Source organism: Mycteria americana, chromosome 8 (genome assembly GCF_035582795.1).
Source record: "Mycteria americana isolate JAX WOST 10 ecotype Jacksonville Zoo and Gardens chromosome 8, USCA_MyAme_1.0, whole genome shotgun sequence".
Classification (NCBI taxonomy): domain Eukaryota; kingdom Metazoa; phylum Chordata; class Aves; order Ciconiiformes; family Ciconiidae; genus Mycteria; species Mycteria americana.
In genome coordinates, this window is record NC_134372.1 from 6,716,599 (window position 1) to 6,732,223 (window position 15,625).

Below are 15,625 nucleotides of genomic sequence, written 5' to 3' on the forward strand. Positions count from 1 at the left end.
ATAATAGATGCAAAGGTGCTAAAAAGCTGATGTAGGCCAGGAGAGGAAGAAATGGCCTCCTGTAATTGTCATCTTTAGGCATTTCAGACACGGAGAGGAAGATGGCGGGGAGGGAGGGGTGTTGGATCTGTTTGAACCCACCATGGGCGTTTGTTGTGTCTGGGCTATGGACATGAGACCCTTTACCACGGCCACTCTAAAAATCTCCAAATCTTTGGGTTGGGAAAGCAAAAGCCAACAACCCTTGTCACAGCTGTAAATTAGTTATTATATGAATTGTCCCATGAAATGAAACCCAGGTTTTGGCTGCTCCGCTGTTTTATCAGAGCATTTAAGTAAGTAAATGTCTTCTCGGTATTGAAAATGCTGAGGTGGTTCGTTACCTGATTAAAGAACATGGTGGGCTTGAATGCACTGTGTGGTGCTAACTGAGTAATCAAAGTAAGCGGGGATCTTTCAAATCCTCAAGCAACAAAATTCAATTAGATGGGAGAGATTCAATTATGCTTTAAAGGGAACTGGCTATGAGCAGGCAGGATACGGCAGGAAAATGTATGCAAAAAATTTAATGGAAAGGAGCAATTATTTTATCATTGGGACATGCAAAGCAGAATTTGCTCATCAGTCCTGAATAGAAGCCGAAATAACTGAGCCTTTTAAGGAGATGATACATGGACCAGGATGGATTTCAACCGAATGTAAAGGCTAAGAGCCTCAAGCAGGTTTAAATGAGTTTGATTAATTTCTGTGCAGTTATCAACTCGGGTTTTGGTCCAGTGACTTCATGATATTTGGCCTTGGATAACAGATGTTGTAATAAGGAGATAGGACTTTGGCAGCAAGTATCCCAATCCCAATTCATTAAGACAAAGTTTTAGAAATTGAATTGGTTTTGAGTCTGAAGATGCTGGTTCTTCCTCCCCCAGCATCTCTGCATAACGTTACTTCAATGAAAAAAGCACAGGGAGAAGTCAAACACTTTGCAAAAGAACACAGACTTTTGAATTTAATAAATTATAAAATTAAAGATTCTAATTTGTATATACATTTTTAATATACAAGAAATGGCTATTTATTGCAATTTGTGTTAAGGCATATGTAAGTGAATGGAAGTTGCATACAGATATTCAGATGAACATAGCTAATACTGTGCATTGTAGGTGAGTAAATAAGACATTAAATGCATTACGTAATAACATAAAACATAAAACCCTTTGAGTACTGGTAAAGCACCATTTCTAGAATTCTTGAAATATCTGAAAGCATTCTATGGAGATGTTGTGAGACTCTAAATAGTGAATGGATATATGAATATAAAAAGTGATGCATTCATAACAGATTACAGAAATTTTAAAAGAAATGTTGGTGAAAAAAATGGCAGTAGATTGGAGCCAAAGGAACCAGAATTGGTTTGGGATCTTTTTTTTCATGGGGGGCTGTCACTTGGATTTTTAAGTTTAGACCAACAGAAAAATGACCATTTAGAAAGCTGTGTACTTGCATGGTTAGATCACAAAATGCATTGCTTAATGGGAGCACATTGCTTTAGCTCTCAGATCTCCGAGATGGTCTCTGCAGGAATATACTTACTTCTAAATCTGCTTTAGTTTCTGAGGATTAGGTTACATTAAAATACCACTCTCTGCTCATTATGTCTCAAAATTCAGCACCTGGGCAACAGCAAAATGGTTACAGAAGACACACTACGATGATGCTCTTGCCCAATTACAGCATTGTAGAGAAGAGGAAACAGTTGTCAAAGTTCAACCAACCAAAAAATGACCAGAATTTCCACTGTATGACAAGGAATGAAGATCAGCTGAGAGCAAAAGCCCATCTATTGCCTTGGGCTTTTTCTTTATAAATAGAGCTCTGCTCTGTGTTTTCCAGTAGAAGTGAGGTACATGTTCTTAGGAAACCACCATCATGGGGAACTGCTGAAAAAAAAAACCTTCTGAAAAACTCATGCCAGCTTGAAAAGAAGGCATTTTTCCTGGTCTGAAGAGACTTTTTTTCCCCCTCATACAGCAAGACTGTAAAGAGAAGGCAGCTGGTGGCTCTGCTCCATAAGGAGATGGACCAGTCTGTATCCAGCAGTGTGTCACTGTCTTGAACAATCTAGACTGAAGCTGCTCCTTCAAATACCATTTCAGTGTTCCCCAAATAACGGCTAGAGAAATATTCAGTAGAATTAAAATCAGTAAGAAATAAATCAAATTAAATCTCCCAAAAGGTGAGACTGAGAAGGGAGCAAGCCCTTCCTAAATGCAGATGCCACTAGGCATTGCATCAGGTTCCTAACGAACACCAGACCTAGCGTAGCACCACACCAGCCTTCTGGAAGGCTGTTCCCGCTCCAAGATGCAGCAGAAGTTTCTGCCTTATCTGGAAAAATGCTTTTGGTTTGTTTGATTGCGAACTGACTCACTCTGGAGAAAGAACAAAGCGGTCAAGTTTCTGAACTTTGAACCAGCTTTGCAAGTTCAGCCAGGGCATCCATGCCGCACGTGAGTGAGTGAACCCCTGCGAATTGACCTTGTGCAGCCTACAGCAGTCCTGGCCACTGGGAGACAGCTGGAAATGCTCAGCACAGAACTGCCGAGACCTTTTAAAACATTGGGCCTCCGCACTGGAACAGGCCTTTCCTCGTGCTGCTTGCAGAAAGGTCACTTGAAGTTGCACCAAATCAATTCCTGCCCCACTTGTAATTGGGACACCACTTAGAAGTCCTTTGGACAGAAGAGGCTATTGTAAGGCAGCATTTGAGCTGTGGGCACTTCCTCCTGTGGCATTTCTTCACATTGCCTGGTTGACTAAGCCTATTCCTGATGCTAAGGAAGAACAGAAGCTATTAGATGGGTTATCTCAGGCTTCTGGAGGTCTGAGAAATGGGTCTCCACAAAGTCCCAGAGAGTAAGACTGGTACCATCCAGGCAGCAAACTTCTATCTCCCCACCTGCCTAACTTCAAGCCCCAACCCCTCCCTATGCTTGGGTTTGTGAGGGTTTTTCCTAAGTTTATCATATACTTGGATGTGCTTCTAGGCTATGAAAAAGCTGGGGCTTGTGGTTTATTTTTATTGTCCACAGAGCTAAAAGCAGGATAATAACTTGAAGGGGAAAAGATGAGTTTCACACTAACCACATCTGTGTAAAGGAAATGTGGAAGGCAAGAAATACTCACTATGTCTACAGGCTGGGAGCCCAGCTACAGCTTGTGTCTTCCATGGCACAGCAGCTGGAATGATGTTGATTTAGACACGTCTTCCTTGCTTATAAATAGCATGGTGGGTTTTTTTCCCTTCAGTGCTCATTACTGCATTGTTCTGTTTTGCACAGATGTGACCTGAGCCTATGCTGTTACTAAAACTTGTCCTGTCTGTAGGCAGCCTCAAATCCCTTGACACAAGGCTCCTGGGGCCAGCACCGGGCTCGCCCGTGCATCGTGGCTCTGTAACAGCCCCCAGGCCAGGGAGCAGGGCTGGGGTGAGCGAAGGCTACCATGCAGGCAACTAAAGATAAGCAACCTTCGCCTGCAGGAAAATGCTTAGTGTCTCACAAGTTAAAGTCTGAGGTGAGACTCCTGCCACTGCCCCAGCCAACCGCTGCTCAATGCTGCCAAACTGTGGAGCTTTAGTTTTGCTTTTCAAAACCAGAACAGATTACTTTGTTGCTTGAGCTGGCTGCTGCTTTCACATCTGCAGCCACATCTGCTTGGCCCAGGAGACGTTTCCTAGTGCTCTGGGCTTTTACCAGGCCCGTTATATGCTTCCCGGTCTTCATGGTCTTCAGTGTAACTCCCACCCCTGTACCATCTGAGCTGGTCCTAAACACTCACCCAAGTGTATCACCCCAGTCCTCTGTAAGAAGGGACGCTTGGTGCCATCACACCAGCCGAAAACATTCCTTCTCTGCTTGGGCTAGTATTTCCATAAAGTATTTTTTCTTATACTAGGTCTTGTCCTTCAAAGCCTTCTGGCCACAGTTCAGGCCAGAACAGTTCAACATCTCAGTGCTGCAAAGACTGCTGCTCCTGCAGGCTCTCGTCTCCTTTCCAGCAGGACTCGCCTGTTCTGAAGAGGAGACTGGGCAGCTCACTCAGCCGTGGTGGTCGAGGGCAGAAGGCAGGGTTGCAGGAAGCCACACGTGGTTCACCTTGCAATACTTCTGAAACTCTTTGCCAGCAGCCGGGCCACAGAAGAGCTTACACATTGCTGGAAACTCAGCACATTTCCAGTAATGATGTGACTGTATATACAGGCTCATTACTGGCGCTGCTTCAAACTAAGACCAGCTCAGGCTGGAGGATGACTTCTTACTCTCAGACTGGAAAATCTGAACGAGGAGCCGTCAGACCTACCTAGTGGTAAAAGGAGGATTTCAGGGAAGCCCTGGTCTCTGCAGGAGGTTTACCAGCAAAGAGGAAACAAACGGAAGAGTCCAAGCCAGGAGACAGGAGAAAAACTGCTCAGATGCCACCCGCAGCAGGACCCAGTGCACGGTCCCCATCTCTGTGGTGTTAGAGCCAAGCTGAATTCATCTTCTGATCTCCAACCAGGAATTCAAAATGACCTATGAAAACCATGATGACCCTGAGGGGAAAGGAAGTACTCAAAGGGTTGTCAGGTTACACATCTTAAAGTTTCTAGCAGACCTGGTACTGTGAGTACACGTGTGTGTGTGTGGATGTACGTGTATACGTAAGGGCACAGCAAACAATTGTTCACTTCTGCACCAATAAAGCTGTCCTAAGGAAAGGAAGAGAATACAAAATTATTTCCTCCAAAATAACCTCATCCTATGGGAGAAAAAAAAAAATGTTTTCTTAACAAAGCACCAAAGAAAAGGCAACAAGAATCCAGTCATCTTTAAGTTAAACAGTATGTGGGTAGAAAAAAAATCAGACCAATAAAAAAAAGCACCAACCAACAAAGATCACTGAGGCTGTTGCATTACAGGAACCTATAAAAAATAGGGATAATTGTAAACAGAAAGCCTAGGATGTTGTCAGTCCAATTGGCCGGATCTACCCTACTAAATGTCTTGCATGTATTCAAAAGTTTCGGAGAATCCTTTGAAATTATTTATGGAAATATGTAGACTACTGTTTGCCAGTTTTTAATTTACACATAAATATACGGCTACAGAATTTTCTATATATTTTCTTACGCAGTCCCAGTTAAGAAAAGTATGTAAGCACATGCCTAGCCGTAACCACGGGAGCAGCTCTACCGAAGTCAGCTAAGCTTAGTCTGGCAAGTCCTTAAGTACCTTCCTGAACTGGGGGCTGAGTTAGTGCCCAGGTTTATGCAATGCACAGAAGCATCACAGGATTGCTGACCACCTGCTTGTCAGTGTTGAAGGGATTTATTATGTCTTGGGACTGTTTTCCTCCATCCTACGTGTAACTCCCATGACTATTCCCAAGCGGTTTTACACAGGCATAGAAGACTTAAACGAGCCCATAAAAAAGAAACCTGCTAACCTGGCCTAGGTATTACGGTTTGCTTGGAGTGAGTGAAATGCTGTAATGATATTGCACGAATACTCTACCGTACCCTGTAAACCTAGCCGTCAAAGTGTTCAGATTAGCACTTATGAAACAATCTGTCATTCCCATTTATAGTAGGCTTTAGAATTTGGCATCTCTGCCATAGCACCACTTTGATTTTTCCCCGTTTTTAGTCTCTACGACATGGGCAATACTACAATGTTGGTAACATCTCTATAAGAGAAAAACGTTGTTTGTGCCCTATTTCCATTTTAGTTTATTTTCCTAAGAGTCTCTTTTTTCCTTTTCTCAGCAATCAGCTCCTGAATTCTTTGATTCCTCGTCCTTTCATAAGGTATCCTCCTCTGTGTAATGATGTTGTGCTGTGACACTTCGTTATCTAACCCATCGATTTTATAGGGAACATCCACCGCATTGATTTCTGGGTGCTCCTCGGTTGCATTGGAAGGAGGTGCACGTGTTTTGGAAACAAGAGGAGGGCTGGTGGCAGACCGTGTGGTGGACTCTCCCGTGCGAGGGCTGAGGGTTGTCAGGAGCTCCTCCTCAATGACATTATTCTTATTTACGTTAGAATCAGTTACATTGTCGTCCTCTGTTATGTTGCTGTACATATTACAGGACTTGCAACACAGCTTATTGTAACCGGGAATCGAGCAGTAACGAGAGAGAACCTCCATGCGACAAAACATTGACTTGTCTCCTTGACAATGATTTTCTGAAAGAGAAAAAGGGAACAGATAAATAAAGAGCATCTTCACATTAATCAGAAAAAGAAACACAGCTGAAGCTTTGGCAGTGGGCAGAGGGTTTGGTATTTAAAGTGGGACGGGCAACTGGCAAATGAGCCTTCTATAAGCAGAAGCAGGCTTAATATTAAACCTAAAACTCAACTCACTTCACAGGATGCAAAAGCCGACCTGAACTGTTTGTACCAGCCCCATCCACGCTATAGACCGTAACACTCTAATTTTTGGCTTCACATTCTGGAAGTGCTACCCTGAAGACCGTGCAGCCACGATGAATTGTGTTTCTGCCTTGGCTTAGAGTTTGAAACACACCAGTAGTGCTGTGTTGTTGCTAAAGCTACATTAAACACCCAGAAAGTCATCAAGGTTTATATTGAGAAATCTCTTTTCCCCTCCTTCGCTCCTTTTAATGCTTTTCTGCAATCTAACAGTGACTAACCACGATCAGGGGTAATTTATATTTATCTGGACTGTCTCAAGAAAGTCAAGTCTTATTTCGATGTGTACCGTGTAACTCTCAGAATTAATCCACCTCCCACTGCAATGGTATTTTTGCCAGGTACCTCTATTCTGAAAACAGCAGCATCGCCCGAGTATGTCCCTTGCTCGAGAGAAAAGTGGTGCATTTAGCGTAAGGCTTTTCTCCTCCTAGAAGGAGCTGTTATTTTCAGAACAACAAACTCCAGCACGATGGAGCCAAGCCAGTCCATTAGTGACTGGGAGACTCAGTAACAAGTCCCGATTTTTGTGTCACTGACTGGAAGACTGTAATAAAAGAGAAAGAATGATAATCGATAGGTTTTAAGCTGTCAATAGCTGTTAAGACAATCTGCACTATAATAGAGATGTTAGGGCAGATCTTGATCTTGCTGAAATACAGGTGGCAAAGTGTAGGCTAAGGCGTTAAAGGTGAACTGGCCAAACTGTCTGAGAAACATAAACAGAAGCCTACTCAGAGATTACTCAAGCCCTTGTGATTTCTGCTCAGAGGAGGTAGAGGACCATATGAATTGGCGGCGGATGGATGGTGAGGGGTTAGCAGGCTCCTTGGAGAGAAAGCTACCTGTCCTCTGTCCTACACACACGCTCTACAGCTCCTCTGCCTCCAGGCTGAAGTGATGGAGCCAGGAACTATCGGGAACTGCAGTGAAGGAAAAATCCCACCACCCAGCCCATGCTGAAAGACAGAGGAGTCTTTCCTCTGTCTTGTAGGAGAGGAGAGGGCTGAGGAGAAAGGCAGCCTGACCAACACTTGGCATAATCAGTAACAAAATATTTTCTCTGTGACCAGAGTGCTGAGACAGAGATGAAATCACTTCTGCCTCTCACGCTGCTCTTACTACATCTCCACCTACTCTTACAGTAAAGGATGAGTAACTCCAATTACTCGCCTTTATTTAGAGCGTACCCGATGGCAGGCAGCGTGCTCAAGTCAGCGTGTTACTGGAGCTCGTATTTCACCATCCTGCTACGAACACTGACTTACCCTGTCAGCAACCTTACAGCAAAGTAGAGAACCAGAGCGGGTTCAGAGATATCAAGTGAACTCAGAAAGCGTAGGTGTTGCCTCTTCACTCATCCTCCGTCAACAAAATAGGGCATTATAGGTGTTTAATTGGCAAACATACCAGTCTAAAATAAACTAGTAACTGTTGCTGCTGCTTTAAAATGCTAGTGCTGGCTGAGGAAGGTGGAAACACCTTCCTTGCATTGTATTTATGCCCCAATTGTTGCATTTGCTGCAGAAAAGCAAAATTCTGGTTCCTATTTTCCAATGTGTCAGTTCATTTTCATATTTTTCAAGTGCTAAACTGAGATGCTGCTGGAAATAAAGAACGACTCCTTCCTTAGGAACCTAAGAATAGTACCTTGGGTTTGGAGACATTTTCAAACCAGTCTTTGAGAGCTGGAACTGTTCATATCTGCATGCACAACTCTATACGAAGGACTGCATGTGCCTAGACAGCTTTATATATTTTTTTACATACCACGTAGAGTCCCCTTTGAACATTTTGCCTTGTGTTGCATGACCTTAATGCAAGCTTCTCCAAATGGCTTGCAAAATAAAAGCCAACAGATATAACATTTAAATGTAGTTTCAACAAGGCAGATCTGTTCTTGGCTTTGTAAGAATCACTAAAAGCACCTTTAGAAAAATGCCTTTTTTCCTATCAAAAATACGTAATGTCAAGCTTAAAAATACATGAAAATAAAACTGCATTATGTAATATGTTTAGTGACATCTGATAAGTTATATAAATAACTCTGTAACTTATGAATGTCAGAATGAAATTTTTATCCTCTATCCAAACCAAAATATCCAGATTTGCTGAACTTTTATTTATTTTTACTTGCAGTATGCATGACAGACTGGAAGTATATCTTCAAAACATCAGTAAGAAAAAAATAAATCAGTTTCACAGTCACTTTGGTACACATTAGTCTCATAAAAAAATATTGAAAAGCAAACTGAATTGGCACATCTTTAATATTATGTTAAATACATACAAAACACTAATAAAATATCCCTGATAAACCAAAGTGCATATAGACATAGTGCACAATGCCCAGATACCTTATTGCACCATTCTCTATAGCCACCCATCTCTTGAAACATCACTAAACATTGTCTATTTAAAGGTAACAGTCATTAATATATTTATACAGTTAAACACCAATTATTTTACATAACAGTATTCAGTGCCAGATACGTGTCTTTGCTTTTTCACCTTGTCATGTAAATTGTTAACATGTTTCAGGAAATTATCATATTAACAGCAAAATTTAAATATGTGATCACATGATAATGACAAGTTTGAAGTGCTACACTGTTGACGACCCAAAGATTCAAAAATGCCACTTTTCCAAAGAATATGATCAATGCAATAAGGTAGTAATTTGCTCCAAGACTGCGGTTTTAAAGTTGATACACTTCTACTATTGGTACTGACTGTCACAAACAGGTTTATGACTTGTGAATTCCAGATCTTCAACACAAACACGGAAGGTGAAGCAGGAATGCCAGTTAAATTTCAGTAAGTCAGGTCACAATCCTGTCTTGATGAAGATATGGATATGCACTGTGCAAATTAACCCCAGATTAAATTTACTGCCTTCTAACAGTTATCATTCAAGTAAAAACACTCCATATGAAGATTAACTCAAGGTACCAGTGTACTGTTTATACTTAAAGCTGGATCTGGTAAATTAATGCCATTTACATTTCAACATTAAGGCATTTTTCTAAAATTCTTCTTCTAAGCAAAAAAAGCAATAAAAATTGAGGTAATTCTGTAGTAGTTCACACTGTTATGTTTGCCAGTTGACACATCTATAGAGCATACACACACACGCACACATACAACCATACCAGTCAAGTCAGACATGCACATGGTGAAAAAAGACCAAAGATGTAATGAGTATAAACAGCTCCGTGCTGAGCAGCTGGAGACATCGTAGTCAATGAAAACATCATATTGCCTCCGCCAGGTTAAGAAAAACACCACTACGCAACCTTCAACATGGACCATGCCTGTTCTGCTTCGGCTTCGTTTCTAAAGTGAAAGTACGCGAAACTGGCAAAAACTGTGCGGCGGGAAAAATGAATGCAGCTTTTCTCAAGGAAAAATATTTCCAACCACCACCAGGAGTTTGGCGAGAGCAGACGGCGTCATAGCAGCACGGCAAGTACCGACAGAAACTGAGCTTCTGCTTCCCAGTGAGCCCTCCATGGGTTACAAACATAAATGTGAGGGTCAGGAATAAAAAATGAGCAGCAAGGGAGAGTAAAGCAACGGCACCGCAAAGGAAAATGGAATGAAAAAATTCTTTCACTCATCAGACTACCCTGTCAGCGAACTGAAACTAGAGAGTTATGAGATTTAGGGTTTTTAGATAAAGGAGAACTTTAGCACTACAAGGTGTCATTATTGTGATGTGATCACATTCACAATAAGTTCTCAGTTTTGCTATCAAACTGAACATCAGGAACCAGTAAGAGCCTTTTTTCACCATCACCAAGCAACAAGCAAACCGATCCCAGCTCCCTTTCAGAGGACTGCAACATACTGTGGAGATCCAACTTCACACATCCAACACTTCAAGACCTCCACCACCAGTGCTACGCAAGCTCCAGAGAAGAAAGACACCGAGCACCAAGTGCCTGGTGTGAAAAAAAGATTCAGCCCAAGATTTAAACTTGGCAAAGTCAAGGGAACTTTCCGCATAGAGAGAAGAAGAGAGCAAAAGGCAAAGTCCACATTCGATGTGGCATGCATTTAAGGGCAAAGGCAGAGTTATAAATGGGTCTTTTACTTGAAGATATTTTCTGGATGGGGTAGTCTGGATCAGGTCTTGACAGCCACTGTATCATGTAGGTTTTCTTTGAAGGATCAGAAACGTTTCCTTGAATAGAGGAAAAAAAAAAGATGTAACACAACATATGTTAGCATTAAGTAGTTGACTTGTCAGAAGTGGATAAGAGAGTGAGTGGGCTCCGATGGTGAAGGAGCCTGGGGGGGATTATGACCAGGCTGTGTAGTTTTGGGCAGAGGGTGGTGTTTTGCCAGTTTGCTATAGCACGTGCCCAGCACTCGACAGCCAACGCTGAAGACAGCCTGAAGGCCAGTTCTCCAGCAGTACTTCTCACGCAGCGTTAAGTATGTCCTAAGAGATATCCAGTCTAGTTTAGTTATACTGCCTCTTCAAAATCTTTCTATTGGAGACCATAATTGACAGCTTGTTTCTAATTAATTAGGAATCAAAAGCTACCCTGAGAAATACATCAGGAATAAAAGAAAAATACGAATTACTTAATAACAGGAGTATGCAAAATGATCTCACAAGTATCATTTGCAAACAGCTGAAAAGCTAACAAGGATAAAGGCATTTGTGTCCTGGATTAAGTAGGAACAAATTTATTATAGCTTAAAAAAATTGAGTCAGATAACCCCTGAAGATAACTTGTGCTTGACAGAATGGAAAAGAAGGCTGGGACTGTCGCTGGAGGAGGGTAAAGCAAAAAGGCATCTTTATACATGATGCCCTTGATTAGCCACAAGCCAGCAGCCTCTTGCCAAGCCCAGCACGTCTCAGGGGCACAGGGCCGGATTCAGGCAGTGCTTCTCACCCAGGGGAGCTGTCGTCTGCTGGCCAGATCCAGCCATCACTGCTGTGCTGAGGTCTGCCCCAGCCTCTCATGCTGTCCTGGGGCAAGCGGTGCTCCCCACCGTGAGAAGAGAACAACCACGTGCCCATGAAGCCCATCGGCCACTCAACAGCTCTACATTTGGGAAGTCTGCTCCAAACTGGGGCTACGGAGAACTGCCACCCCAGGCAGACATAGCAGACAAGTATAAATTTGATGAAGGCATTTCAAATAAATACAATCAACATAGTTTTTTTCAGCAAGTAATATATGCTAGAGAAGACAAGCACTTACTTGGACATGGAGGTAGTCTGCAAATCCTTACGGTCTCTGGTTTATTTTCTTTACAAAGGCCAATAGCGTTGTCCCTGGTCCGGCACAGGACCGGGCGATCCTGCGTGCCATTGCCACAGCTGACAGAGCACTGAAAGGAGATGCACCGGTTAGACCCCCAGCCACCCTTTGGAAAGTATGGATTAGAAATTAAGTTTTTAAATTTTACACCACTGCCCTTGATTTGAGCCGCCATGGCACATTATTTGAACCACCACAGTACCTACAGTAACTAAGCAAGAGGGAGAACCACTGCTTTTTGTGGTATACCAGTAATTGTGAAATACTCCAAGAAAGAGCTTATGGTCTGAGCAATAAAGAAACAACTGTAAATGTGAGGCATCCATTCACAGCGTGCACCAGGGATGGCATTGCTTGTGACACCTATTCAACCCAGTGAGGATAAAAATTGTTTGTGCTTATTTGCATGGCACAGTTCCAAAATAAAATGTTGTATCTCCAAATGCAGCCACATTTTAAAAATAATTTAATGGAGAAATGCTGAGACAAACTGGAAGGATCCTGTGTATCAAAATTATAAGAACAATTTAATGTTGCAATATTCTACTCACATTTCTTGCCTTTTGATGACTGCAAAGGTTTGCAAATATGAATAGGTGGAGCTTCTTACTGCTCTAGTAAATATTTTAGCAAGAAACATTCCGTGCACAGCGGCATTGCATTTCTTGCTCACACAGTGAGTTAGCCAAAGAGCCAGGGATAGAAAGCATAAAATGCTCAGCTCCTGACACTTGTTATGGGAGTGACTGAATTCTGTTTTGCCCATAGCAATGCCAAACAAAAAAGGTTCATGAATAGGTGCCCTGTATTTCCATAGTAAACTAGGCGAAAAACTCTGTGCTTTGAGTTACGGACAGAACCTTATGAGGCTGAGCAGCTAAATCTGCTGAAGGCCTTTACATCGAAGATGCTTGCACCTTTGAATCTCCACGAGTGTTGGTGCCTAACTTCCTTAGGTGCCCTTAATCACAGTGTCCGAAGACTTTAAAGTCTTCTTTACTTGAAAGAAAATAAAACAGTGATAAAAGAATTAATTGCCCTTCTCTCAGCTTAAGTCAACAGGTAAATGATGGTGAGCAAAATAAAGAGCAGGTAGAAGTCAGCTTTCCTGATGCTGACATCTTATATGGGTGGCTCATGGGGTCTGGATCATGCAGCATCACCACAGGGTGGCTTTACTGGCTGTTTCACTACCACCATCTCTTCATCTAACTCACTTTCTGTGGCAGCAGTAGCAGTGAATAGTAGTAGTAGAAGCAATGCACCCTCTGTATAGGTATTAGTTTATTGTGTCAATGCATTTGAATAGAAAGCACCGAACAAACTCCAAGATTTTCTCCCCTGCATTGTAAGAAATTAGTTGCTTGAGACCTCCAGAGAGAGACTGACCTGTGACCAGGGTCCTGTTCTCCACTGCGCTGGGCAAAGCTCCCGGTTGCAAGGCCTCCTGCCTTCTGGACGGTCGTTGTTGCAGTACTTGGTATGAACAGACCGATTTGTATTATCGTGTAGGGGTTGGATACATCGAACAGATCGTACTTGATATCCTGTCTTCCCACAACTTTTGCTGCAAGGCTCCCATTCTCCTGTAACCCATCTAGGTTAGTGAAAAGAGAATAAGTTGAGAAAAAATCCCTCTCTCCTAAATTAGGTGAGTTCAATCTGTCTGTTGAACTGTAACTCTTAAACACAGGTTTAACAGGATGTTAATACTAGTTCTGATATGGAAAAAGAAGAAGATATGAAAAACCATAAGCGGTTATGGCAGGGGTTATTTGACCGTCTCCCTGAAAAATCAGTAATAAGACCCAGATCTTTAAAATTACTCTTTCTCATTATCTCTGAGATAAGCATTCTTCTTACTTTGCTTCATTGCTTTGATTTTAAGCTGGCCCTTCCAAGACTGCACATAAAAATCTGGTAGTTTTTATGTCAAAAGCAGCCACCCGAGGATGCTGCTGAGCTTCCCAGGTCTTGGCGCATGAGCTGTGCCTTGTCTCATACTGTAGGGAGACGTGAGCATGCACCAGCCATCCCCGCAGCTGGTGCCCACAGGAGTCAATCCAAAACATCTGGGCTAGAAATGAAGCCTGGCCCATATCTGGATACTCCATGGACCACATCCCCGGCCATACTAGACACCGACTCACTGAAGCACCGGCAAACCCAGCTACACCATCAATGCTACGCGTGCTGAGCTCAGGGGAACTGGAGTCCTCAGCATCATAAATGTTTGGGTTTGGGGAAGGCAACGCTCCACTGAAAATCAAAAGGTCTGAGTTGAAAATGTAAATCACTGTGACCACTGAAAAATGTCACCTGTGTTTTGTACTGTGGCATAGTGGAAAACTTTGCTGATGATCCAAAATGGCTCAAGAATTACACCTACAAACTGTAAGGAACTTAGAGATGAGCAACAAGGACAGACAGGACCAGAGGAAATTTATGTAGACTACTGAAAGCTTAGTTATAATCAAGTAAGTGAAGATATACAGCAGTCTATAAATATTTACAGAATGCAGAGATCTGCAAGAAAGAAATATTGTTCAATATAAACAGTATTCATGGGATAAACTTAACTAGAAAATATATATAGTCTGAAGAAATATCCTGAGTTTGAAGCAATTGTCCTGAAGTACTCATAAAATCTTGGGTTTCAAAATAGTCAAGAAATAGCACAGGCACAAAGCAATGCACTAAACGCTTGAGTTAAACAAAAAGTAAAGTGGTAATTTCACCCAACTTTCTCTTTGTAGCCTATTGAAATTACACAGCTGTGGAGGAAGGCGAGTGCTGTGGAGCACAAAGCCATGAATCCTAAGGTGATTTCTGAGACAAAGATGATTTTTTCCCAGCAGTGAAGAAGCAGCATATTAGTGTAGTGTGTGTCACAGAGCTTCATGAAATCTCTTAAATAATTGCTTCTTCTATGTACAAGTGCAAAATGCTCCGATGCCATTCTATGGAAACAGAGGTGACTGAAACATTCAGGAATCCAAGTACAATTTAGGATCCTATTGAGTCTTTGTGGTACCTGGGTCCAATTATATTTGCAGCTGAAAGAAGAATACAGTCCTTTCCAGAGAGCCTGAGATACGGTTAGGTCATTACTTCAGTTTTCCAATAAATAAATGTTAAACCCTGACCCATGCTGAGTTTATGGGGCACAGTTTCTTGACTATTCTCTCTTTCAATCTTTTTTGAAAGGAAGTTAGGAAATATTGTGTGGTATGTTCTACTTATTTGCTGTGCTTCCTGGAATCTAGACTTGGTCCCCAGAGATAAAAGCTGGGATCAACATACTCCTTTCTTGTTGCAGTAGCAACACGAGGAATATATGAGTCCTACATGTGGCAGGACTAACCTGCTGCCAGTCAAAAAAAGCACATGTAAAATGTGAATTAAAATGTTTATAACACTTGACTACGTATAGCAAAGATGAAGGTACAACAGGCATACCATGTTGTATGAGGGTAGCCACAGAAATCTAATAGGCCAAATATTTTTCCCCGTGTTTAAATGTCCAAAAATAGGCTGTGAACTTTAGGAAGATTTGGATTTGAGAGGCTGTACAACATTGGTTTTCTTATCTAGCACTCTGTAAATTTGTTCTTACATGGTTAATTCACACTATGTAAAAACAACTGGTATAAATTGAATTTATGTCTATTTTTTATTACCTCAAGATGGCCTGAACAGAAATGTCTGGATCAAGACAGCACTTTTCTAATCCAACTTATTTCAGAAGTAATAGGAACCAGCAGTCCCAGAAATAGCATTTCTACAAGCAGAATACAGCGTCACATCCTCACAGCCCCGGGTGTCTGTAAGGGTGCGTGGAGGTGAAGCTTAAGTCACCTTCTTTCGG

The 15,625-nt window shown here is 42.1% G+C and overlaps 1 protein-coding gene across 2 annotated transcripts in view; it reads right to left on the minus strand.

Moving 5' to 3' along the window:
* Positions 1-992: 992 nt before the first annotated feature.
* The window catches only part of ADAMTS2 (ADAM metallopeptidase with thrombospondin type 1 motif 2), a 199,217-nt gene continuing 184,584 nt past the window's right edge, over positions 993-15,625 (minus strand). For both annotated transcript variants that reach the window (XM_075509370.1, XM_075509372.1), the window contains exons 19-22: positions 13,147-13,354; positions 11,698-11,827; positions 10,572-10,661; positions 993-6,226 (exon numbers count right to left, since the gene is read on the minus strand). In XM_075509370.1, coding sequence (XP_075365485.1) covers positions 5,763-6,226; positions 10,572-10,661; positions 11,698-11,827; positions 13,147-13,354 — 892 coding nt within the window. In that variant the 3' untranslated portion in view covers positions 993-5,762. The remainder of the gene's footprint in view (positions 6,227-10,571; positions 10,662-11,697; positions 11,828-13,146; positions 13,355-15,625) is intronic.